The 24,897-nt window shown below is 55.9% G+C and overlaps 10 protein-coding genes across 10 annotated transcripts; 2 read left to right on the top strand and 8 right to left on the bottom strand.

Moving 5' to 3' along the window:
• Positions 1-697: 697 nt before the first annotated feature.
• On the bottom strand, positions 698-2,013 carry VTJ04DRAFT_3577 (uncharacterized protein; the record flags this gene model as incomplete). The annotated part of the gene is made up of 3 exons (XM_069361492.1): positions 698-769; positions 827-1,615; positions 1,693-2,013. The coding sequence occupies 3 exons, from the start codon at positions 2,011-2,013 to the stop codon at positions 698-700; spliced, it is 1,182 nt and encodes a 393-aa protein (XP_069222098.1).
• Positions 2,014-3,249: 1,236 nt separating this feature from the next.
• VTJ04DRAFT_3576 (uncharacterized protein) lies at positions 3,250-3,944 on the top strand (the record flags this gene model as incomplete). Its single annotated transcript, XM_069361491.1, has 2 exons — positions 3,250-3,447; positions 3,522-3,944. 2 exons carry the CDS (start codon positions 3,250-3,252, stop codon positions 3,942-3,944), a joined length of 621 nt encoding a protein of 206 aa, XP_069222097.1.
• A 777-nt stretch (positions 3,945-4,721) lies between these two features.
• On the bottom strand, positions 4,722-5,490 carry VTJ04DRAFT_3575 (uncharacterized protein; the record flags this gene model as incomplete). Its single annotated transcript, XM_069361490.1, has 2 exons — positions 4,722-5,255; positions 5,437-5,490. The coding sequence occupies 2 exons, from the start codon at positions 5,488-5,490 to the stop codon at positions 4,722-4,724; spliced, it is 588 nt and encodes a 195-aa protein (XP_069222096.1).
• Positions 5,491-5,530: 40 nt separating this feature from the next.
• On the bottom strand, positions 5,531-5,824 carry VTJ04DRAFT_3574 (uncharacterized protein; the record flags this gene model as incomplete). The annotated part of the gene is made up of 1 exon (XM_069361489.1): positions 5,531-5,824. The coding sequence occupies one exon, from the start codon at positions 5,822-5,824 to the stop codon at positions 5,531-5,533; it is 294 nt and encodes a 97-aa protein (XP_069222095.1).
• A 1,843-nt stretch (positions 5,825-7,667) lies between these two features.
• Positions 7,668-9,010, bottom strand: VTJ04DRAFT_3573 (uncharacterized protein; the record flags this gene model as incomplete). Its single annotated transcript, XM_069361488.1, has 3 exons — positions 7,668-8,298; positions 8,396-8,696; positions 8,809-9,010. The coding sequence occupies 3 exons, from the start codon at positions 9,008-9,010 to the stop codon at positions 7,668-7,670; spliced, it is 1,134 nt and encodes a 377-aa protein (XP_069222094.1).
• Positions 9,011-12,950: 3,940 nt separating this feature from the next.
• On the bottom strand, positions 12,951-13,467 carry VTJ04DRAFT_3572 (uncharacterized protein; the record flags this gene model as incomplete). The annotated part of the gene is made up of 3 exons (XM_069361487.1): positions 12,951-12,993; positions 13,074-13,273; positions 13,369-13,467. The coding sequence occupies 3 exons, from the start codon at positions 13,465-13,467 to the stop codon at positions 12,951-12,953; spliced, it is 342 nt and encodes a 113-aa protein (XP_069222093.1).
• A 1,093-nt stretch (positions 13,468-14,560) lies between these two features.
• On the bottom strand, positions 14,561-15,606 carry VTJ04DRAFT_3571 (uncharacterized protein; the record flags this gene model as incomplete). Its single annotated transcript, XM_069361486.1, has 3 exons — positions 14,561-14,955; positions 15,025-15,461; positions 15,575-15,606. The coding sequence occupies 3 exons, from the start codon at positions 15,604-15,606 to the stop codon at positions 14,561-14,563; spliced, it is 864 nt and encodes a 287-aa protein (XP_069222092.1).
• A 477-nt stretch (positions 15,607-16,083) lies between these two features.
• Positions 16,084-18,255, top strand: VTJ04DRAFT_3570 (uncharacterized protein; the record flags this gene model as incomplete). The annotated part of the gene is made up of 3 exons (XM_069361485.1): positions 16,084-16,207; positions 16,271-16,720; positions 16,775-18,255. 3 exons carry the CDS (start codon positions 16,084-16,086, stop codon positions 18,253-18,255), a joined length of 2,055 nt encoding a protein of 684 aa, XP_069222091.1.
• Positions 18,256-19,340: 1,085 nt separating this feature from the next.
• On the bottom strand, positions 19,341-21,037 carry VTJ04DRAFT_3569 (uncharacterized protein; the record flags this gene model as incomplete). Its single annotated transcript, XM_069361483.1, has 3 exons — positions 19,341-19,370; positions 19,427-19,579; positions 19,634-21,037. 3 exons carry the CDS (start codon positions 21,035-21,037, stop codon positions 19,341-19,343), a joined length of 1,587 nt encoding a protein of 528 aa, XP_069222090.1.
• Positions 21,038-21,210: 173 nt separating this feature from the next.
• Positions 21,211-23,978, bottom strand: VTJ04DRAFT_3568 (uncharacterized protein; the record flags this gene model as incomplete). Its single annotated transcript, XM_069361482.1, has 5 exons — positions 21,211-21,457; positions 21,520-21,542; positions 21,679-22,033; positions 22,134-22,369; positions 23,907-23,978. The coding sequence occupies 5 exons, from the start codon at positions 23,976-23,978 to the stop codon at positions 21,211-21,213; spliced, it is 933 nt and encodes a 310-aa protein (XP_069222089.1).
• Between the last annotated feature and the right edge of the window lie 919 nt (positions 23,979-24,897).

The raw sequence follows: 24,897 nt of genomic DNA, 5'->3' as shown, positions 1-24,897 counted from the left end.
CCAGGCTACGTCTCATCGCCTCGCAGCCAAGCACACCTGGTCCAAGTTCTACTCAAGTGGAAGCTGATGTAAGTTGAGCACAACCTCTACCCCTGATTTGCTGCACAATATCTGATGGCGACAACCCACGTGCATGGAAAAGATTGTCATTGAAGATTCGGTATGTGCGCTTTTCCCTTCTTTCATGAGGTGGAGGGTGGGAACGTTGAAGCTGTGGCTCGGCCTGGTATCCATCTTTCTCCAGGAGGGGGAGGGGCTGCTGTTCCAGTGCGGGAAAGAGCTCTGCCTCCACGACTGCCCGCTGTGCTTGGTGGGTCCGGCATTTCCCACAGCCCCTAACCCTAAACCGGAAGCTGCCCCCTGGAAGTTCCCCTGCCAATATCGCTGCTGAACACTCAAACGAAAAACTCCAACACCCGAAGCGCCTCCAAGCAACTCAGCTGGACGCGCGTCCTCTCCACGACTCCATAAAAACCACGACAGCACGCATGATAGCAGGCGAAGTGCGAGGCTGAAAATGCAGAAACGGCCCGAGCACTGGCAGAATACAAAACACGAGTATACGTAATCCTGGAACCTTCACATTCAGGGGAAACGTGATTGATGATACAGTACCTACAGCCGCCAAACCTTCGACTCGTTTTCTCTCACCTCCAACAACACCCCGACCTCGAGTCCACGTCACTCTGCTGCCCAATCACTTCTCAAGACTCTCGGGCTTCGCAGGGCCACCCGTCGTGGGTAAGCCCATGAAGATCTTGAAATAATCCTGGTGTTCTGGTCAGCATACTTCTCTAGCCGACGCGGGGCCTTGATTCGCACTCACATAAATCATCCACTGCAGCCCCGTCAGGGTGCCAATCATGACGATCCTCACAGGCAGCCCGTTCCAGAGCCCGGTGAAGCCAATGTCCTTGTATATCCTGGACGTCACGGCTCCGAACCCCTCGCCCGGCTTGCGGTACGCATTCAGCTTGCTAACCATGACATCCGCTGGGTGCGAGACAATGGCGCACAGGATGCCCGCGAGGTAACCCGCGGCAAAGGACACTCCCGTCTGCGCCGCCTTGCCGTAGTCGCTCTTCTTCCCGGGCAGGCGGTTATAGATCATCTCGACAATGGTCTCAAACGACGCAAACTTCATCATGGTGTAGGGGATCTGTCTGCCCCACAGCGGGTACAGACCCTTGTACAAACCGCCGATGCCTTCGGTGGCCGTGATGCGGCGAAGGCCGTCGGCGGTACCCTTGAACGCAGACGGGATCGTGCCTTGCATCCGCACCTTGATGGCCTCGAAGGGACACAGAGCAACGTCGGCAAGGAATTCAGCCGATGCCGACGCGGACAGGTACAAAGCCGTCTTGTAGCGGTAGGCATTCTCGGGGCCGGCGAGGTCGGAATACGTCTTCTTGAAGTACTCGTAGAAGCCGTACTTGAAGGATCCCTGCGCCGAATAGCCGAAGAAGGTAGGGCCCCAGCCCGTGAAGATGCCGCGGATGCCTTCGGCTTTGTAAATGAGCCGCCAGGCCTGGATGTTGCTCTTGTACAGCGAAGAGTCAACCTGCCGGCGAGTTTTGACAAAGTCAAGAGGGGTTACGGCGGTGTGCGTGAGGCCCTGGTGTTCTGTTAGCAACCTGGGGCGTGCTTGGGTACGTGGCCCAGGCCTAGGTGAGCGTTAGGGAGGTGGCTTACACAGGCGAGCAATCCGCCAAAGGTACACGCAGCGTAGTATTTGCCCGTGTACAGTTGAATGTGGCCCGTCTTGTCCTGGGCCAGCTGACTGGCCGCTTCGAGGTCCTTGACGGCCTCGGCACGCAGCTTCTTCGCCTTGTCCTTGGCATCGTCGATGACCGAATACGCAGGGTACAAGTCGAGACGGGCCTGCAACGGAGTGGCTCCCCCATTGAGGTTGCTATGTTGCTGCTGCTGTTGCTGTTGCTTGGGCCCGGTGCTGGAGTATGGCCCAATGCCCATTGCATGTCGGAGGGCGTCGTAGCTAGGGAACAGCGGCATGGCGTTTCAAATGTTCTAACGGTCGTCGTCGTTGGCCAATTACCTAGCGCAGATGTCCATGTGAGCAGAAGCTCTCGCATTGGCGGCTCAGTCTGGCAGTCCGGGGCATAGGAGCCTGTACTGGGTAGGCGACTGAGGAGCTAGGTCTTTGGGAGAATGAGAGGTACTCGGCTCGAGGCAGTCCGCTGTCCCTCAGGGGGGTCTTACAGATATTCAATCATGAATTGGCGATTGAGACTCAGCCAACTCAGAGTCAATTCGAAGCACTTCTTAGCGATTCAAAGTGAAGACGACAAGAAGCAGTCAATTGTGAACGGAATATTCCCTCAGCCTATGCGAGGAACAAAGGCTGCGAGGATCAAGTTTCTGGGTCGCCTGGCGATATCTTATCCCCGATCCGAGGAAGCAACGCTGTGTCAGACTGCCCTGTTCGGGACCAAGGAATGCACCACTAAGAATGACATCTCGATCCTTCTCTCCATAAACCATACCAGGACTGGCCGAGTCAAACAGGGAGGATAAACCCCAACGTCATTTCTCCAAACTGCCCGGTTCCAAGTCATGGGAAGAGCTGAAGTGAATGTCACTTGTTTCATCAAGTTGCACATTCCGCTGGGACAGCTCGTTGTCCAGGACAAGTTTGCAACAACCTGCACTTATTCACATGAAGCGATGTTCCAGGCCGATCCGATGACGTCGTTGAGCTGGCTTGCCAAGCTTCCCCGATCTCCGCTTCCCGCAACGCGGGACCGGGAGGTCTTGAGTTGGGAATTAGAGCCAATCCTGCATCCTGTGCCCGAGAGATTGATGCTGTTGTCGGAAGCCATTTGGAATATCGTTTTGATCAAGTAGAATGTTGATATAGACATACAGGTCCTGCGTTCGACATGTAATTCTGAGAATTTCCTGCCCACTCGAGCCATCTCCTAAGTGGATGTTAAGGCACCCGGTTCCTTTGTCTATTCGCTCATGTCTCGGGGGATGAAGATGGAAGTGTACAGATGTCGATTCAAACAATCGGTTCAAATAGTAAACAATTTTGGGCAATAAACATTATCAACGAACCTAGAACTCCAGAAGCTGTCCGTTCCTGAACACAGGTAGGTATGTCGGGCATGGAGCTCACCCTACGGTCTCCATTCCGGTTCGGTTTCCGGCAGTGCCCCACCCCATGGGCTGTCGGCTTCGGGCGGTCCGGTGAAATGACGTGATTGGGCGCAGGAGTCAACACCAAAGATGCTGCAAGTCCTGCACAAGCCAGGCCCGGAATCATCGCTCGACCTCACCTTTGCCCCCTCCATCAACACCGCCCACCTGCAGTTCCCAGAGCAAGAATCCGCAATGACCGACGTAGTAGCCCAACGCCACGATACCCAAGCCCAACCAGGGCCGTCCCAGCCCTTTGTCTCTAAATGGGCGTCCAGATACCGCGGGGTACGTATTCCGGCTCCCCTATCCGATACCCTCCTATCCACCTACTTAGGTGCTAACCCCTCCCGTACAACCAGGCGACGGTAGAAGACCTCGACCCACCCCCTGCCCTCTCGTTGAACCCGTCCGACTCCATCTCCGTCGCCCTCCTCTCCGCCTTTGAGCGCGACTACACCCACCTCACCATCGTCGACTCGTCGACGCGCGCCCTGCTGGGCTACATCTCGATACCGCGGCTGCAGGCGCTGCTGCAGGAGGGCCGCGTGCAGCCCGAGGACGAGGTGGGCAAGGCCATGCTGCGCTTCCGCCGCAAGGGCCGCGCCTACAGGGTCATCACCATGGACACGCCGCTCGAGGAGCTCGAGGCGTTTTTCGAAGGGGCCATGACGGACGGGCAGAAGCAGGATTTCGCCGTCATCACGGACGCGCAAAGGAGGTTCGTGCTCGGGGTAGCGACGAGGGAGGATTTGGAGGAGTTCGTGAAGAGGAGGCCGGCGTAGGGAGGTGGGAGAGGTTAAGGGTTTGAGAAAAGGGCGGAGGATGGGTCGGAGAAGAACGATGGAGGAAGAACGGGAAGGCTGATACCATTACCCATGTACTACGGAGCGGCGTTTTGGTGGTGACTTTTTCTCGGTCGCGCAGGACAGGCGAAAGGGGCATTCAACATGGAATCGGGAGGGACATGTGTTTCAACGACTAGAAGGTGGTAACGGCTGGGAGAAAAAGCTCGGATTCCCCTCGGAGCTGGTAGATGGCAGCAAAGATTGTTCCGGACGCTGGAGTTTTGAGTCTGATATCTTTTTACATGTTTGCCAGGAACGGGTCTACGCTAGGTACCTAGATATTCAAACGTTACCCAAGGACATACTACATGCCCAGGTGGTCCATGCGACATAGAACACATCTCACGGTAACCCCGGGGGGGGGGGGGGGGGGGCGCCTTGTCCGGGGCGGCACAGGTACCCGGCCGACTCGGCAATGCAGCGTAGATCTCCAACCGGTACACAAGTGAACAAGCAATAGAATCAGCGTGAATGCGATAAACAAAAATGACCCCGTGTTTCCTGATACCGCTTTGTGTGTACAGCGCAATAACATCTGCGTCTTCTACCAAAATCCCGAAGTCACAACAAGAGAAATCCCTCTCTAGTGTCAAACCCGCTCCACACCCTATCCTCCTCTTCTAGTAGTAACAGCCCGCCTCTTGCGCCTCTTATCTACCCCCACACAAACGCCCACCCGGTCCAGTTCCCCAACATGTCCGACAAGCTCCCCTCCTACTCGAGCCAGTCGTACACGAGCTGGAGCTCGACGCGTTCGCTGCCCTTGGCGATGACGACGTTGCGCACGTGCCTGCGCACGCCGTCGATCTCCTTGAAGCCCCAGATCTGAGTGGCGGTCCAGGGGGCGTCGAGGCTCTCGACGTGGCTAATGATGTGAGTCTCGCCGTTGGGGCCGCCCTTCTCGTTGTCGCCCTCGAGCCAGCCGCTGCGCAGGAAGGGGTCCTCAATGTCCTCCAGGTTCAGCCACTTGCTCTGGCCCTTGACGTTCCCAAACAGGTAGTCGGAGTGGTCGCGGAACGTGTAGTCGAGGCACCGCTTCTCGTACGTGCCCTTGATGCCGCCCGTGCCCGTCTGCTCGATCTCAATGTGCGTCACCTGGGGGCCCGTCGGATCAGCCGGCGGCGAGGGAGGAGCCGTGTACTGCTTGATGTTGAGGGTGAGAGTGGCGAGGGACACGGCCTTGCGCAGGACCCAGCCGATGCCCTGGAGGGCGAGGCCAGGCTCGACGTTGCTGGACAGGGTCTTGTTCTGGTTTGGGCGTTAGCGGGGTTCTCTACGGACCTAGTCGCGCACTGTGGATGCAGAGGTGGAGTTGAGGGGCAGCTGGGGTTTCCTAGTCCCAGCTACACTTCACAATCACATGCCGCAAGTTCTGAAGACGGCGATGGAGATGGAGGGGAAGCTTCATTAAGTTGGGTTCTTCACATACCATGACCCACTTGCCGTTAAGGTCGCCAATGTTCTTGTTCGCCGGAGCAGCCATTGTGAGTATGTGTAGTAGAGTGGTGTAGACTCCGGGGTATCTATCTCAAGGGATGTGGTGTTTTCAGAGATGGTTGGCAGTGGGTGTGTCTGGGCAGGTCGGTGCCTCGGATAAGATGACGAGGGAAGGAGGGCAAGAGCTGGGTATCGAATGATGGTTGGGAGGAATGGGAAATGGGGAACCGGAAGAGGGGAGGAAGAGGAGAGGGAGAAGTTAAATATTCCTGATGCAGAGCAGGCTTCCCGGTGAGGTCTGACCGGATACCCTGGGGACTTTCTCTCCTCCCGGTGGGGTCAGAGATGTCACAAGATTGTAAGACGTCGGCGGAGAGCATCAATCACTCATGCGGAGGGCATTGCATGGAGCATGGAGTGTGCAGTATGTGCACCTCATTCCAGGTGCTTGCTCCGTCCCCACGGTCTTGGCGGCCGAGGTAAACTTTCCGTGACATTGCATCACCGCCCGCAATCATCATCATCACAAGCACGTTTCTGGTCTGTTTCTGCGAGTATTGGGCGGACGGGATGCAACCCTGTGCTGGGCTCCCCCCTGGCTTGGCCCAAGTCTTCCCCTCAAACCTCTCGAGCTTTCTCATTCTCCGACTGGACCGGACCTGCTCCAAGAAGCTCCTCCACCTTTCGGCGAGTCAACCAAGCCATGGATGGATCTGGGAAGCTATCGTCTTGTCCCTGACCTCTCCGCCTCCGAGCAATGTTGATTTCGGATGCATCCCGACCAGTCAAAGGACGAGATCTAGCTATGAATGTCCAGCTTCCCGGCATGAAAAACTAGCACTGCCTCTTGTTGACATTTCCGCCGTCAACATCTGCCCTCCGATCATTGATGGACCAGGCTTTGTGAGATTCACATCTCACCTCTCCGAGCCTCGACCTCTTACCTTGGGTGGGGCTGCATCGACAATGGCAGCCTCATCAAGCAGCCTCAGCTATGCGACATCTCCGCTCGCCTTGCGCCGCCGTCGGATTGTATCCGCTTTGCGGAACAGGCCCTGGATCTGTTTGTGTTTGTGTCCGCGTGTGGCGGATGCCTCCCGGACCTCTGACCCAAAAACTCGTCATCGGCTTTAACTCCGAGGCCGCTGACTGATACAGTTGAGGCGCATCGGTGCGGGGCAGCATCAACCACCGCATTCCCGTTGGACGTATTATGTGTCTTATGTTCGCGCATACAACAAGACACCCCATCTCTATTCGAACTTTCAGCTCTCTAGAGGTAAGCAGGTATTCGGTTCTTGAAAGCCCTGTTCTATTTTGGACTTCCGAAGCAATCGATACGACGGAACACACGAGACTCACTTGTCCCCTGGTGTCAATTATATCCGTGAACTCGTACACATCTATCTCATTCCAGACAACCAACCCAAACACTGGGTGTTCTATCATCAGATGTTTGTGCTGCCCGATTGTATCAGGATGACGAGACTCGTAGAGAAGCTTTCCAACCTCCAAACAATAACTTCAACTTGACTTCACAACTTGCAATTTACCACCACCATCTGAGTTCATTGATGCATCATCTCCTCCGTAGGGAATGACAGGGATCGCCTCACTTCCCCACACACGAAACCCAGCTCCCCAACAAAACCAAGACGACCCCAGATTCTCTGGAGGTCATGGCCGAGGAGCATGTGAAAATTGAACCCTCCACCATCTTGGCTCTCCATTCAGTCCATCACAAACCCAGCCATCAGGCCCCGCGAACCGTCTAGCGTCTGAAACATCCCAGATGGCCACCTCAACCATTGATGCAATGCAACACCAATCCCCCGAGGGAAGGTACCGGCAACCAGACTTCGCCTTGTTGTTGGACGGGACATATGAACCTACCTCATGTATCAAGCATCCGTGATTATGGGTAGCATGCTGGATATTCTATTATTACATCTCCCGTCTCCCCCGCCACCAAGGTATCCAAAAAGCTTTTTTCCTCAATCCAAGAAACACATTATGCACCGGTAGTACGAAGTAATCAAACCTGCTACTCCAAAATGAGAACCCAGACCACGCCCCCCCATCTCTCACCTTCCTCCTCCGCCAATTTCCTCTCGTCCCTCGGTCATAGGTATCCATCTTCCATCCAGCCACCAACCTCCATACGCGCAATGACCTTGACACCGATCCGTCTTCACAATATCCACCTGTTCGGCCCATGGAACCTTATGGCCACCAGTTCATGCGCTTGTAGCTCTCAATCACCTCCTCGATCAACTCCTTGGTGATCTTGGGCTTCTCGTACGTGAAGCCCACCACCTCCTCTAACCTCGATCCGTCCATGCTGAGGTCTGTGTCTTTGAGCAGCTCCTTCTCCATAAACGGCGTCAGCGGCCCGGGCTTCGTGATGCCCGCCTCGGCAAGCAAGTCTGCCCAAGGACCCAGCAATTCGTCATTGACATCGTCCACGACGCTGTCGAGGTTGAGCTTGGCGAAGGTGCTGACAAGCTGGCCCTGGAAGCCCGTCTCGATGCCAAAGACCTCGCCGATAATGTCGGCCATGACACCTTGCGTGGTGACGCCCTTGTCGACGACGTTGAAGATGGGCGTCTTGGAGCCCATGGCCGCCTCGTCCCAATTGGGCTTGCCCTTCACCGCGTACCAGTCCGCCACGGCCCACAGCGCGCGCACGCAGTCGTGGATGTGCACCGTGTTGGTTCGCAGGTCCTTGGTCCACAGCCACTTCATCTCCGACTCGAGCTCCTTGTACACGCGCGCCATGCAGAGTGCCGTGGCGACCCACTGCGAAGCGTACGGGCCGTAGACGTGCGCTAGACGCACGATGACGAGGTTGAGCCTGCAAGGGTTGTGGTTCAGTATGTCGTTCACCGTCCTTCATATCGCGCGCATTGAGTTTTTTCCAGGTAGGAAAAGAGACAATAAAAAAAACCCACCCTTCAATCTTGGCCAGCTCCTCCTCAGCCTGGAGCTTGAAGACGGCGATCTTGCTCCACGGCTTGAGCTTGTCATTCTCCTTGCTGGGCGCCGAGTCGGGCTTGTACACCATGCCCGTGCTGAGCTCGACGAAGCACTTGACGCCGCGCCTGGCAGCCTCGCGGCCGATGTTGAGCGACAGGTCGAGCGACCGCAGCTTGTACACCTCGTCCTCCTGCGAGTACCGCGTCTCGCCGCCGCAGTTGAACACATAGTCCCACTGCTTGCCGTCGGGCCGGTCGAATATCCTCGGGAGCGACTCTGTTTGAGTGGACACAAAAGTCACAACAAGTTAGTCCTGGACATCTCTTTTCCGGACCTGCGATTCCTCCTTTCTCTCCCATTTTCCTCCACAAATACGTGGTTTACATACGTTCCCTGCTGGCATCGGCCTGCACAAACTTAGAACCCGCGCACGCCTCCTCAAACTCCTTGGGCAGCCATGCTAGCTGCGGAAGGACCTTGTCGACGATGCGCACGTCCGAGGCGAGCTGGTTCGTGTGGATGTAGTGCGCCAGGAACCGGCCAATGTAGCCGAGACCGCCGATGATCAACACCGACGGCTTCTCCGCCATGGTTGCTGCTGTCCTACTGCTGCGGTTGTCGAAGGCGTAGTCGTTGTCGTACGGTAGGTCTCGTGGGCCCCCTGGTGGTTCGGGGATGGGTCGTCGAGGTCGCCGCAGCGGCGGGGGGAAACAAAGCGGGGCGTGTATGTGCGGGTTTACCTAGCTACGAGGACAGGGAGGAGGGTTTGGTTCACGATCACACGCCGTACGTTTGTGGGCGGCGGTTCGCGCGGCAGTTCGCTGAGAGAAACTTGGAAGAGGGGGAGAATGGGAGAAAAATCGGGCGGCGGGCAGCAGCAGGCGCGGGGTTCGCAAGGAGGGGATCCGGAGGAACTAGCGTAGCCGGGACAACTCTGTTGGGTGTCAATGAGATGGGGTTGCAGGTAGCGTTTGCGCTGTGAGAGTACGGCCAAAGAGTTGGCTCGAAGATGGCGTGGCAAGCTCGTCGAGGAACGGGTAAAGGGCTATGTATATTTCAGGGGAAGGCCGGTTTTTGTTTGCATCTCGAAAACCCCAAAAATACTAACGTTGGCAAAAAGAAACTTGTCGAGTTCCGTGAGTCGGGGGCAGGCAGACAGACGGGGATTTCGGCTGGCTCCAGGAAAGCTCGGCATGGCCCCGTCAGGCCCGTCAGGGGCAGGGGAAGCAGAGGGACGGGGAGGGAGGGGGTAGGGTTTGACACCTCGGAAGAGACCTTCCACTCAGGTTGTTAGCCGTTTTCCTTCCTCCATCCGCATGGACCGGGGAGCCCAAGGCTGAAAATAGTGTAGGCCTTGTCGTCTCAATATTTTCTACCCAAGTGACCCAGCCCGATGCAACTATCGCCACAGAGAACTGAAAGTGAGCACTTACTGCACATAGCAGAGCACAAACACCCGGAACCGGTCAACAGGAGGCGAGGAAAAAAGGTAGCCCAAGTTGGGTGTGTCTGTGCCAAGGATGCTGCAGGTATCCGCTGATGGCGGCGTCTGGCGCCTGCAGGTGGGTCTTTTGGGTGTGATTCTCCCGAACTGACGGTTCGATGCTTGTTGCTTTCTCAAGTTTCAGCCCTTTCGCTGTCGATGAAATTGAAGAGAGCTCGACACTGATCATCGCCGTTGTCCCCATCATCAAATGATCCCCCGTCGTGACGCCATAACGCCCACAAGAGCGCCGCAGCGACGAACCGCGGTTCATCCGAAAAATGTCGGTGTTGTTTCTGTTCATTTTCTCGCCCCAACACCAACCTGGTCAATCCAACCCCTCTGTGGTGGCTGATGGAACTGATGAGACGCCATGGCCTGTACGTCCCGCGGTTCCAGCGCCATGGCTTGCGCACCCCGCGCAGACAATCCGAAACCAAGGGTCTGGTGCCCAGCAGAATGTCCCTTCGCAGGGGGAACAGCAGCCCCGGCCAATGGCTCGTTGGAACCAGGCCCGACAAACGGAGAGAAGGCAGCATCTGATGCCGCTGTTGCTGTCACCTGTTGCAATGATCGGCTATCACAGAGCCAGGGCCCGGACTGGGTTCAATGGCCCCCCGAGCAACGGTTGCGGGTGAGACAACAGCCTTCAAGACACAACTTGCCCATGCTGCTGTTGCATGCCGTTGCATGTCAAACGCCCTGGTGCTGCATGGGAAGGGGTTCAGCAGGCCTCGGCTTGATGACGCGTAGGAATTTCTCGAAATAGGCTTTCTCGTCTCAGACAAGCAGGTGTAAAAACCGGTCAGTCTGCAGCAAGGGATTCCCTTCATTCATTGTCTTCCGTGTTTCTATTCCGACATCATCTCGCCATGTCTGGGTTAAACGATGGGAGGCCAGGGTATGTGAGAGGCAAACGGCTGGGAAATCAAACCCTCCCTCTTCAAATCCGCCGCCCGAAAGATGTTCCCCAGACCGACAGTTGATCATCAGCCGCTCACCGAAGATCCATGCCTTCAATTACGGCGTTCACTTGTGCCGTGAACAACCGCTCTTCATCATGCCCATCTCCACGCCACCGACAACGGTCGGCGACAGATAAATAAGTACTGTGCAGATATTCTTCACTTCTCACCGAAAATACCGACAACGTAAGTTAACGGGGGCTTGTTTTGGTCGTCGATCATCCATCAGAACCCATCCAGACACCTGACCCAGGAATGGATGCCTGTGCCTTGCTGCTTGTTTCAGGGGTTCCATCCCACCGTTCAAGGCTCTCGCCAATCTCGGCCCGCGCACGAGGGGCGAGTCGGGAAGCGGGAGAGGGCTGGGGGCTTTGGTTCTAGAAACCTTCCCTGTTTGGATGACGGATGGGACGCTCGGGCTTTTCCAGCCGCCCGTTGTCATTGTCGGCTGCTGGGGGTCGGCGGTTCCGCACACACATGACCTGCAATCTCTCACAACCCTCCCACCTCAGACAGGACTGCAGAAGCCAGTAGGGACCCCAGACAGGGCATATACCTCGGGAGTCCGCTCCGCTTCACGGAGTGGCAACATGAGGACGGCCTCACCGTTGGCAATAAGGTCGTCAAAATCGGCACCAGCGCGAGCCGCATTCCAGTTCGGGTCATGTTAGATGGAGGTGACCGAGCTGGTTGGCTGCCTACGTTGCGTTATTCAAGCAAACACTGATGTGTGTGGCGCCCATGCCGACCTACCAAGGGACCTTCTCATACCACGACGACATACGTGGCCGACAGGCGCCGAGTGTCCGACCACGTGCCGTACTAGTTGGCTGAAGTGAGCCAGCTTCGTTCATGTTCCCAAAAGTTGCCAAAAACGTTGAAGAGGCAGGCGAAGGGCCGAATTCGGCGGCCTGAAGCAAGGAACAACGCCAGGTCCCGCCAAGTTGAACCCACAACATACCCCTCATTTATAGGATTTATGTATGATGAAACTGGACGCGTCAGCAAGATGTCCTGATGCGGTGTCTTTGGAGCTCCGAGCTGTTAACCGCAACGGTTTGCTCTCTGCTAGGTCTCTAACAAGCCCAGGTGTTTACTGAACCTCATGTTGTGGAATGGCTAGGGATGCCATTGCCCCTGATATTTCCAAGGTATCCTAGATAGTATGTCCAGTGAGGGAGGGGTGTCGCCATTGAAGCGTTCGCTGAGAAAGATTTGCCGACCAGGACGTTAAGATTATATAGTTACACATGCGCCGATTGAGGGAACGGCCGGTGCTACTGACCAAACTTGGTGATGTAGTTCGTCCAGTCGGTTGCCCAAGGCATATATTTCCAAGTACGCCAGGGATACTATCACTCCCGACCAGCTGGCTCGGGAGAAGTTTATAGACGATGCCCCGTAGTGAGAAAACCTCTCGTCTCCTATGACTTTCCTGACCGTTTAGAATTTGATCCTGAGATCTAGGAGGAGATACCGCCAGTCTTGGATCCGCTCAGAAGCCAGATATGTCACTCCCTGGTAGCCTTGCGCATCTGTTGACAGGCCCATACCCAAATTGAGTCCAATTACATTTGACGAAGAAGGATTGGTCTTGTTTTCGATGCAAGAAAAAAAAATCTGTTGTTTGTACATGTCCCAGCTACAAGGCCAGGGGAGCTACCTGGTTTGTTTACATTTGCCCCTATGTGGACATAACAAAAACTACGAGCTACGGGTACCAGGTAACGGGAATGGTAACTTCACAGTGACACAAGAAGGAATCAGACAGCGGCGCTCCTTAAGTACTGTGCGTAACTAGGGCCCAGCCTTTGCGTTGAGCTAATAGCGGTTAATTGCACCCAGCCTGGAGAAGAAAGTCCCGTCAAGTCCATCAACCATCACACGACAACACCATAAGTCCACAGACCTGGAAGGACATGGCTAACAACGACGATGGATTCAACAAGTTTTTATCATTAACAAGAGAGAACAGCTAGGTATGTACCGATGTAAGAGGCTCTCATCTCCCCTTCATCTTTACCTCCCTTCCGCTACCACCTATGTACAACCCCAACCCCAATCGTCTCAAATCACCACTTTCTAGTAGCAGCACTGGACATCGCCAGGGCCAGGGCAGCGGCCGCTACAAACAACCCATCACGTCAGCTCTAGGTTCCATCTTGCATCACAAGCGACGGTCTGGAATGGGAAGGGGATCCTTACGATTGGTTATGGCCATAGCCGTACTTCTCCTGGCAGTTTTTAATGGTGGTGCACGCGCCGGGCCGGCCGCCGGTCGTCGTGCACAGGCGCCTGATGCAGCACTTGTTCTCAGGGCCGCCGGGGCAGAGGTTGTTGACCGGGGCGATGTAGCCCATGTCCATCTTGCAGATGTCGGGGTGGGCGCACCAGCCTTGGACAGTCTGATCGAGGGTTTGTTTCGGTCAGTTTAATCTCGGCCGAGGAGAGATGGTTGTGGCATTGGTTAATCGGGGAGGACGAGGGGGAGGAAGCTCACGCCGTATTTGTTTCCGTCCCAGTAGCTGCAAGGCTCATTAGCGGCCATGACGGCCGGGAGGGAGCAGAGGGCGAGGGTGAAAGCCTTGAGGAGCTGCATGGTGTCGTACGTTGTGGCGTTGGCCTATGGGTGTATTGGCCTGTGTAGTCGCGGGCTAAAAGTGAGCAACAGGATGTATGAAGAGCTTATATAGCCATCGTCTAACCCCAACTCCCAAACAAAAATCACACGACGGAGCATAACAACATGCGTCGAGGTTCCTTGCTCCAGCGCCAAATTTGTCACCGAGCAACCACCTGAGTGGCAATGCTTAATCCGGGTTACAATGTTGCGGAGACAGCATGAGATGTGCCTCTTGATTGGGACATCGGAGGTCGATTGTATCCTCGCCAAATGTGATCTAGCTCGAACGTTTCCCCCCTCCAAGCCCTACGAGCCTTGTAAGTCTCGTGAAAACCCATCTAAGGGTTGCATTAAAGAGGGCCGTTTAGCCGTTGACCATCCCGACGGCTGGTAGCGAGACGTAAACTCTTCCAACACTACCTATCTTAATCCTTAATGACCTCAACTTTCGGCCGCCCATGATGTCTCAGCCCACTTCCAGGTTGTGAGTGGATGGTCTCGTAGTATCAAGAACCGCCGATAAGCCCACCACTAGGCTCATCTTGGATGGCTCGTCGAGGTTCGGCCCAGCGAGTCGGAGGCGAGTCACCCGGTGTCATGCTCAGAGTTATTGGTCGAGCTGGAGTCAGTCTATTTTCAGTCGACCGACCACCTTCCTGCTGAAAACTTTGGATGTACGTATGGAGCTGTGAAAACGATTAGATGGAAGTTCTGTAAGATAGCAAGGGCTGGCGATGCGGATTTGATGGGATACTCCTGGCCGAGGAGAATCAATGCTCTGGCGTTGGTGCGGCTGGCCGTCCTGCATGGAAGCAAATAAAACCAGGAGACTCCTGAGACAACACCAGACGTTGGTGGTTCCTGAACCAAGCCAGAGTCTTCGGAAGGGGTCTAGCCCTCCGCATGTGATTTAATGGAACTCCCCTGCCAGGACGTGGGTTTGGGTCGCGGAAGCACTGCATAACTCTCCACTTCAGCACAAGCATCAACATCTCTCAATAAGAGTGACAAGGATGAGGAACAGGTATTATTTCATCATTCCATCATATAAAAGACACCAATCGCGGCCTCATCTCCTCATGCTCCCGATCAGCTCGCGGTGGGTCTCGCGATCACGCTGGCCCTCGCTGAGGCTGCCGACGCTGCGCAGGTCGCCGACAACGTCCTTGGCCTTGCCGAAGTAGACCTCCTGCAGTAGGTTACGCATCTTGAGCTCCATGTCCTCGACAAGGCGGCCAATGTTCGCGATGTGGCTGTCATCGTTCTCAACCGGTAGGTCCTGCTCAACCTGGCGCGTCATGTTGCCGCTGAGGTCCACTTCGCCCAGCGCCGCCCCGCGCGTCGCCAGCGTCAGGATCACCGTCGACGTCAGTCTGTAGTTGCTCGTGCGCCCGCGCTCGCTAACCTCGAACACATGGATCGAGTCCCACACGCCAGAAGAGGAGCCGTCGTTGGGTGGGGAGGCTGGAAAGGGACAATTGTCAGCTTAATCTGGATGTTGATGGTTGGGAATCAAAATGCAGGACCGCTCACCCTTCTTCAACAACACAACCCCCGCGAAACCGTCGTCCAGGTTCCAAAGATATACCGACGACACACCACCCTCGTAGTACAGCTCACGATAGACATCGAACGCCTCGTTCGCCTTGATCTCCATCTTGCGGACGCGCTCGCCAGGAACCGCGCCCTCCCCGGCCCCCTCGTTGGAGCCACCGGGCCCGACACCGCCGACGCCGCCGCCGGCCTCGTCCAGGGGCGGGTCGAACTGGTTGCTCCAGGGCGAGCGGTAACTGTCACCGTCGCGGTTGTAGTCGCACAGAAGGTAGTCGCGCCCCGTCTGCTTGCAGCGGCGCACAGTGAGCGGCTGGTCGACCGACGAGAGCAGATCCTCGGTCAGGTCGGGCGCCAAGGTCATGATGTTGTTGAGGTGCTCGGCCGTGTGCTTGGGGTTCAGCCGGCGGAGGAGGTCACTGTGCGGAACAACATACTTTGTTGTTAGGACAGGCCGTTTGAGGAGTCTGGCATGGCTTGGGCAGAAGAGGGTAGGTTGGGATGGCGGTTGTTGATGAGGAGGAGGACTTACAGCGCCGAGTCAAAGGGGTCGGCAGTCGCCATGTTGGGCTGGTGTTTTGGGGTCGATTCTGGCGGGGGTTGGGGATTCGGGCAGGGCAGGACAAAGACCAACTTGGGTACGTCGGGTGAAGCTGGGCTTCGAGGGAGGATGCACCGAGTGTGTGGTAGAGGTATGGTTGAGGTTGATGGCGGGGTGTCGCAGGTTCCTGGATCGGGTTCCAGATTGGAGCTCCCAAGGTTGATGGATCCATGGATGTGGGGATTAAGTAGCGGGGCCCGGCTCAAGCCCAGCGGGGTTTCAGGGACGAACAGGGGTCCAGAGCTGCCGTATTGTAGCGTACGAAACCTCGTAATGGTTGTGTCATGTAATGGACATGGCATCAATTCTTGGATTCTTGACATCCATTTTTCATCAATTAGGTACTCTCTACCTACCTCCATCAACGCCATCTTAGTGAGTGGCGGGGATAATCGGTAACCTGGAAGTTTATCGTCCATGGTTGCGGCAAGGTGGTAGCTATGACGCCGTCTAAGAATGAGCCCTCAGGTACTGGGCCAGTCCAAAGCAACAACAGCACTCAAGGCGCTCGAGAGACAAACGTCGACGGCAACGGGACCACCAGTCTCATATTCCGACTCATTGGTGAGCCAATGCGATGGACCTACGTACTGGCTACGACGAAGAATGGTGACTGATGGCATCCAGACCCCCTTCTCACCCTCCTCATCCCCGGCCTCATTTTGGCTCACCTCATCGTTGCCCCTTACACCAAGGTTGAGGAGTCCTTCAACATCCAGGCAGCTCATGATGTTCTGGTCTACGGCATGCCGACGGCCAACATTCATAAGAAGCTCTCTACCACTTATGACCACTTCACCTTCCCTGGCGCCGTCCCGCGCACCTTCGTGGGCCCCGTGATGCTGGCCGGTCTGGGCCAGCCCATCATCGGTCTTGTTGGGTTTCAACATGCTCAGCTCATCGTGAGAGCAATCCTAGGCCTGTTCAACGCAGGATGTATGCTCGATTTTGCCAAACGTCTCCGACGAGCTTATGGCGCTGGGATATCACGCTTCTATCTGCTTCTTCAGGGCAGCCAGTTCCATGTCATCTTCTACGCCTCGCGCACCCTACCCAACATGTTTGCCTTTGGCCTAAGTGCGCATCTCCCCCCCAATGGAGCCTATAACACTGGAAACTGACACAACCCAGCAACTCTCGCATTTTCCTTCCTCCTCCCAGATCCCACCAGCAAAAAGCCCGTCTTATACCAGCAACGGCTGTCCATCACCTTGTTCGTCTTCGCTGCTGCCATCTTCCGCTCCGAGGTCGCCTTGCTCCTCGGCGCCACCGTCTTCCACCAACTAGTTATCCCGACAATCTCCCTCGAGCGCGTCATCTTCCCATTTGCTGCCTCTTTTTTGGTTTCCCTGGCTATTTCGGTACCTCTTGACAGCTACTTCTGGCAGCAACCCATCTGGCCCGAACTTTGGGGGTTCTATTTCAACGTCGTCCACGGCAACGCCTCGAACTGGGGTGTGTCCCCGTGGCACTACTACTTCACCTCAGCTCTACCACGCCTTCTCATAAACCCTCTCACCTACGTCTTGCTCATCCCCTATGCACTCTATCACCCAGCCACCGCATGCGCCGCCTCCCGGCTCGTGGTCCCGTCCCTCCTCTTCACCGCGATCTATTCCTTCCAACCGCACAAAGAAGCCCGCTTCATCTTCTACGTCGTTCCCCCGTTGACTGCAGCCGCCGCTCTCGGGGCGAACCGTCTCTTCCTCAACGCCGCCGGTTCCAGCCACCAATCCAAATCCAAGCCCACCTCTCCCTTCTCCATTCTCCTCGCAATCCTGATCCTGCTCTCCATCACCGCCTCCTTCGCGGCCAGCACTGCCATGCTCGCTATCTCCGCGCTCAACTACCCCGGCGGCGAAGCTCTCACCTACCTCCGAACCACCATTCTCCGGGACCCTTCCACTACCGCCGCTGCCGTCACCACCAACAACTCTGAACACCCCGGCATCGTAACCGTCCACGCCGACGTGCTTTCCTGTATGACAGGCGTCACCCTCTTCGGCAGCTCGACGGCGACCTCGCTCTCCGACGCAGCCGCACACGCCTTCGCGGCGTCTGCTGCGCTCAAAAAGCCCACGACAGCGTCGAGCGAGGAGGACAGCGACAGCGACAGCAAACCCATCCGTATACCCTCTTCCCAGCAACAACAACAGAACCCCGTCCCTCAATTGGCGGTTGACAAAACCGAATCCCCCTCCCTCCTCAACTCCCCGGACTTCTGGAACCGCTTCGACTACCTCCTCACCGAAGACCCCTCTCGCATCCCCTCTCTCACCAACCCCGATAACAACCAAGAGGGAGAATACGAATGGTACACCCTCGCCACCATCCAAGGCTACGCGGGCATCGAGATCCTCCGTCCAGGTCAGCAGGAACCTTCCGATAATGATGAAACAAATGGCGGTAGCAAGAACATCGTCGGCCACGGACGCACCGTCGCGCGCCTGCGTCGACTTGTGCGCAACTCAGGCTTGACGAAGGGATGGTGGGTCGGTCCGCGCATGAAAGACCGCGTATACATACTACAAAAGAAGCGGAAATCAACACCAAGGTCCGAACGGGTGGAGGATGAACGGGGAAAGAAGAGGAGGGCTGTTGATGCTAGGTAATATGGGAGGCATGAGATGTGTCGAACAGCGGGCTGGCGGCCTTCTGCATCCGAGACATACAATACGACTCTCGGGAGGCAGCGGACGAAGTGTTGACCCGGAAGTTCCTAGCATATAACGTACGGACCTATAAGGTATATTCTGAAAATGACTAATGGATATGCTGCCAAACAACCAATTTGCATCCCGGTGCCTTCACGAAAAGACACCCACTGCTTCGATTCTTCTCATCCTTCGTGTCCACCTCTGCTTGCCCCAAGAAACGAAAACCAAAACAAACCATGTGCGAAAAACAGTCCTGTTTTTTCATTATTAACAATTCACGCCAATGGCCCATCCGCTTCCATCCTCCAAGACGCCTCTTGACTGAAGCCCGGGCCGGACCTCCTCCTCCAACCCCGCTCTCAAACGCTTGCAGAAACCCCAACAAAACAGGTATTAGAAGCCGCGGAGGGGAGAGCGGAGATGTTGCGACACGATGTGTCACATGCCCAAGTGACCTCATGATCCAAGAGAAGAACTGGATTACCCGTCTCTTACGAACCATTGGGTCCAGCTGGCCTGTTGTGCACTGTGTCCTGTAATCCCAGTGACCGGCGCTCTCTCCTCTCTTCTCTCGTGTCGGGCCATGCACGGCTCATTACTATTATCAAGCGGCAGCGTCCCGCATCAGCTCCAGCTCATGCCCATGGCCTGGCTGGCCTCAAATATGCGTTGGAAAACGTGCAGTTCACAACCGCTAGAGACATAGAGGACGGTGCCGTTCCCGCGGTAATCCACACTGTGTGTGTCCGCGAGAATCGATCCGTTATTGGGTCTAGGCGCTCTTCTGGATTAGTTTTAGATCTGGCCATGTTTGACCAAGGAGTCGTTGACGGTCCTCAAGGGATTAGGCGTGTTCCTGCGGTTCGTACACTTGACCAACAAACGGTCATGCGCTGACCTAGAGGATAGGGCGTGCCATGTAATCCGAACGGTGATGTAGGGTGGCCGCGTTGACGGGCTGTGGCATCGTTGGTTTTGACCACATTCGAATCTCTGTCCGAGGCCTTGTAAACAAGGCTTCCCGTGAGACTGCGTGAAGTTCAGACGCTCTGTGGGTACAATCCAGCAGGCTGTTTGATGTTTCGTTAGCAGCGTTCTGGAGGACTGAATGAGTGAAAATACGTACCGGACTGTTGAGCATCTGGTTCCGCTTGTTCCTTCCTTTCTTGATGTGGTTCTTGAGGGCGTTCGAATCCAGGGGCTTGAGCAGCTCAAAGCTGCACAGGAGCTCCGTGGACACCGACATTACAGCACCCCAGTTGTCGAACTCGCCGCAGTACTGAAACTTCGTTAGCTGCTGTCCACAAATGGGTCATAAGCAGAAGACACTCACGTTCGGTGCACTGAAGACTGTGACTAGAACACGGTCGGTGAAAAATTCGTAACCATCCTCAACAACCATGTGTGCACGGCACACGAGATCAAAATCGTGTGCCGCCAGGAAGTCAGTAATAACCTTCTTGCCGAAGCAGTAGCTGACACCCCGTTCGTTGGCTTCCCAATCCTGTTCCATATCGGCAGGGTCAGACCAGAGGAGATCGTTCAAGAGGCCGTAGTCAGGAACGTCAGTCGGGCGCGCGATATTGCGGATGTCGTCCATGTGGCTGAGAGACGGAGAAAGTCCTCCATGAACGCAAAAGATCTTGGAGGCGACAATAGCGGCAATAGGGAGAGTGTTGAACGTGTCAACGAAAGTCTTCCAGACCTTGACATTGCACCTCCGCTTGCACTCGTCGTAGAAACCATAGACGCGAGTAACATTGGCACACTCGTGGTTACCGCGCAGCAGGAAGAAGTTCTCGGGGTACTTGAGCTTGTAGCAGAAGAGCAGCAGGATGGTCTCGAGCGACTGCTTGCCACGGTCGACGTAATCACCAAGGAAGAGGAAGTTGGAATGAGGGGGAAACCCGCACATCTCGAACATGCGAATGAGATCCGTGTACTGGCCGTGAACGTCGCCCACGATCTTGACAGGCGCATCAAGCTCGAGCAGAGCAGGCTGAGAGAGGAAAACCTCGCGGACGCGGTGGCAGATGGCCGTGATCTCGGCATTCTTGAGGCAAACGCTTTTCGTGATCTTGCCCGAGTAAGCGGCATCCAGCAAGCGCTTGATGAAATCATCAACATCGATGTCCTTGATGTCGCTCATGGCGACGCCCGCGGTTGAGTCGTCCTTGGGTGGCTCGACCGGTGTGTTCACAACCGGGTTCGGGGTCCCTTCGCGCTTGATCAGGATGCTTTGACCAGGCTGCTGGCCTGCCAGGTTGGGGTTTGCGATCCCAGAGGGGGGTTGGTCCGAGACATGATCGACCTCTCCGCTGGCTTGAGCAGCTTCAATATCGTGGACGCCAGCCTTCATAGACTCTGACTGGATGGGCGAGGGGGGCGGCAACTCCTCAGCAAGAGGAGAGGTCGGGGTGGCGGCGTCGGTGGATGGGGAGGTCACCGATGAAGCCGAGTCAAGGCGACTGATGCGGGGGGCCGGAGACTTGCTGCTCCTTCCCGACTTTACCGAAGCAGCGTCCGACTTCTCGGGCGGGTCGACATTGGCCAACACGGCAGAGGTTCTGGGGCTGTCTGTCTTGCTGGAGCCGGGGATCTTGGAGCGGAGGGCGCGGAAGGAACGGGACGATTCCCTCGTGTCAGATTTGCTGAACGAGGGGTACGACTGCAGCGTGTCATCGGCCGCAGCCTTGGACGAAGCCGCCCCTGCATCCTTGGAGTTCTGGTTACCCATAGTCTCTCACTGTGACCGAGAGCGCAGCTCGGATTCGGAGAAGTCACGGGGCTGGACGGCGTGCGCGTGTAAGGTTGTGGATACCGGCAGGAATCGCCTCTGTATGTCCACACAGCCTACCGCGGCACCCGTCTCGAAGGGGGGGTATTCGATTCGATCGCGTCCCTGGAGTCCTAGGGAGGATGGTAAAAGTGTTCGAGATTAGAAAGGAGGCTAAGGATCGTGGTGGAACAACGACGCCCTCGTGTGGAGTCCAATTTTGACGACGTAAACGAAGACGCGAATAAATCAGGAATGTGGTGTTGTGGTGTTGGAGCGTCGGTGCGCCGCGTTGTGATTATGAAAAGTCGGTGTCTTGCGACAATGGCATCGATGGCGGACGAAGCTGGGTGGTCTTGGTTGAGGCTCGGCGCGAGTTCACTTGCGATGTGCGATGATGTCAGTTTTCCAACAGAATTCAAAAACCTGAAACAACTAGGCACTCGAAACAGTTAAATAGGAGTGGCTGTGAAAGTCTCAGAAAGACCTTGAGGCAAGACAAATGACCGGACAACTTTGGGCTCGACCAGAATCAATGCAGAAGCGAAAGAAAATGTGGGGATCGCCAGGAGACGAGACGAGGTCGGAGGAAAAAAACTTACATTCGGCCGATAAGAAGGGGTTAATGGAGGATGTTGCGCCAAGGCTGACGCGGCTGGTGGGCTGAGACGAAGAATCTGGTGCTGCACAAGGTCGAAAATTTGGTCCCCAAAAGCAAGTGTCAAGAGACTCGAGGGTGGGAGAGCTGGGAGTTGTATGGATTTCAGATGGCGAAGGTGAACGGTGGAGATAACTCTCGGACTTGTCAGGGAGCGTCCGTGTTGCCACCGAAGCACTTTGGAGATCGCCGCCAGGACCGGGCGTCCCGGACCACCTGATGGAGGTCGGTGTGTCGCACTGGAAATCTGGGGAGAGGGGCTGTTGCCTTGTTGCAGGTTGCACCAAGGAACAGCGCAGCTGGTTTGGAGTTTAGCAGCAGCAACACAGCGCCGATGGTTAAGAAGCTCGCAGGACCTCAGGCGCCGGTTGACGCAATGTGCAATGAGTTTATTCTGACGGGAAGACCGGAGAAGCTATCACCAGACCGCTGGGGAAATTAGGATCGGATGGAGGTTGGGTGATGCCCTTGACAGATGGAGCGGCTAGCGATAGCGATGACGACTTTCTGGGCGGATTCAGCGGATTTCGGGAGTTGGCGGACAGAGAGTTTTGGCGGAGTCCTCGTGGTTCTGGACCGGGGGTGTTTAAAGTGCCTAGACTGGCTGGCCGGGGCTGCACAACCTTCCAGGTTCGCTGGGAACCCTGATAAAGACCCAATGCCGGCAGGCTGTTGGTGGTTGGATGGTGAAGTTTGGAGACGGAGGTGCAGGATTGAGCAAGTTTGAGCAATGACCCAAGAATTCGGGAGAATAAAGCCTTGGCCGAGGACAAGACAAGGAGATGCAAGAGATTCAACACGGGAATACCTGATCCTTGGAAGGCAGGTGCTTTTGAGAGCCGGCCACTCTTTCCCGGCAAGGCTGCCCTGTTCCCGTCTGCCACTGTTTGTTGGCGGGAATGGGGAGCTGCGAACGGCTGGGGACGGTGTCAAACGGCACGTGCCTCAACTTTCTAGACGAGCGGGACCCAATCCGAACACCTGGACCGGCAAAAGTCCAGATCCTATCCACTCTCACTGATCCACGAGGTCTCCCTCTCCGACCAATGTCCCTGTCTCAACAGCCACCATTGCGGACGCCCATCCCGGTATAGGTTGTCTCTACAAAGAGAGCGTTGCGATGGTGCGATTCTCGCTAAGGAAAGCATAGGTACACTCTGCCAAAAGATACGAGGATGGAATGTAACCTGTTGATGAGACATGCATTTGCGCTTGACTTTGTGCTTGGCCGCGTGCGGGTGAGACATCGGGGGGTCCGTCTTCGGCTCTCCACACCATAGGATATGGAGCAGCATCAACCTCGCCATCCCCAGGCAAGGTCATCCTCTTCAGCTGCAGCCCACAGGGACATACAATGATGATGTGGACAATTGGTTGGAAACTGAGAGTGACATGTAACCCCAACAGATGGGGATGTTTGGCTGACGGATTGTAAACGACAAGTCATACTAGTCCGTTTGGATATCGAGTCCTATACTCCGTACTTGGTGTTTTGCCAACGCGGAAGACTGCCGGGTACCTGGAAGAACCGTAGTGCCATGCTGCCATGCACGCCTTGATTCGTTAACTCGCCCCGCGGCTCGAGATCCAACCGCGCGCCGGCTGAGCATCTCAACCTTGAAAAATCGACATGCACAATGCACCATCTCCAACCTATGTTGGCCACATGACCACCGTCTCTCCTTGACACTGGCGTATCAACATGCAGAGCGGTGAGACCGCGCAAGGGCATACCATCCACAGTAGTTATCTTCATTTTTCATTTTTCGTCTTTTCTGTTGAGCGAGTTCTCTCCATTGATGAAGACTAATGATCAATGCGCCCAATTGCTTTCACTACCATCACCAATTGTCAAACAGTCCGTTTCCGTCTAGAACCCCGTCTAAGTTTTCCCAGCGCATTCTGTCGAAGAGGCGAGCGATGTGGTTGCAGCGCCAAATGCTTGATCAACCATCCCCTTGACTAGACGACAAACACAGAGGAGTTGGCCCGTCATGAGGACAACTAATACCCAGTCGATGCAACCAAGAAGCCCTGATGGATGGGCAGCTGAGAGCACCTGTCCTACTTCGAAAACAAAACGTGGCCGATGTTGTGTCGACTTTGTTGGTCGGGCATGGTCTGGCTCAGCTCTCCGAGGAGAGGACACAAAATGCTCCAGAGTTCACGCACCAGCCTCCGAGAAATCGGGGCCGGCGAGTATCCGACCGCGCCCGGGCCTCCGGAGCCGGTTGTCGCCGACATGTCGCCTCGGTGGTCCGAGCTGGCTGACACCGGCAACGTGGGTCTCCGGGCATTCCACCCAAAAGCCGGAGACCGGATCCAGTTTCGGGCGGATCTCGACCGGACATGTGCAAGACACCGATATGACGTCTTAGGGAAAGGGGCTTCCCCGGATTCCACCCCTTCCCAGCAACCGGAACACAACATGTGAAGTTTCCTGCCAGGAAAGCCAGCAGATCACACCGCCCGGCGGGCCGCCGCGCTTGCGCCGTGGAGAAGCTCTTGGCATGCGCCCGACAGCCCGGCACAAGGCACTCTGTGCCAAATTTGGGACATGACTTGGTCGGGTCACTTCTTGGCATACGAGCCTGCGCCACCACCACCACACAAACCACGACCACAGCGCTGAGCACAGGTCAAGCCACATTCAAAGCGATTCTGCTCGCGCGCATGCGATGGGTGTGGCAGGTCATGGATAATGGAACTTTCACGCCGCTCGACGGGAGATACCTACTGCACGGTAACCGATAGACTATGCAACTGCAACAGTCGTTCTGCGAGCAATCGGCAGTCGTCAATCTGGTGCAACCCCAAGTCCTCTGCAATCCTAACGGGGGTCGAAGCCAGCACAATCAATGAGCCCTGCGAACATGGCCCAACCTCCCGACGGGCCAGCAGATCCATGTTTCCAAAGCTCAGCCCTGGACTGAGGCTGCGTAAGCCCGCCACCATGCGTTTCGGCGTCGTCAACACCCGGTTGCTGCTTTGGTTCTGATTACGACTTCCATTGCAATCCCCTTTCCCGTCATTCTTTACCGAAGGAAGGCGAGAAAGAGCTTTTCGGACCGCCGCTCCGCAACCTTTCCGCGCTGTTGAGGTGCTCCCTGTGAAGGGTCTTGATACGAGCCGATGCGTAATAGCCAAGCTCAAAGGCGACGTG

Source organism: Mycothermus thermophilus (genome assembly GCF_041956435.1).
Source record: "Mycothermus thermophilus strain CBS 625.91 unplaced genomic scaffold VTJ04scaffold_2, whole genome shotgun sequence".
Classification (NCBI taxonomy): Eukaryota; Fungi; Ascomycota; class Sordariomycetes; order Sordariales; family Chaetomiaceae; genus Mycothermus; species Mycothermus thermophilus.
This window is presented reverse-complemented; position numbering and strand designations above follow the sequence as displayed.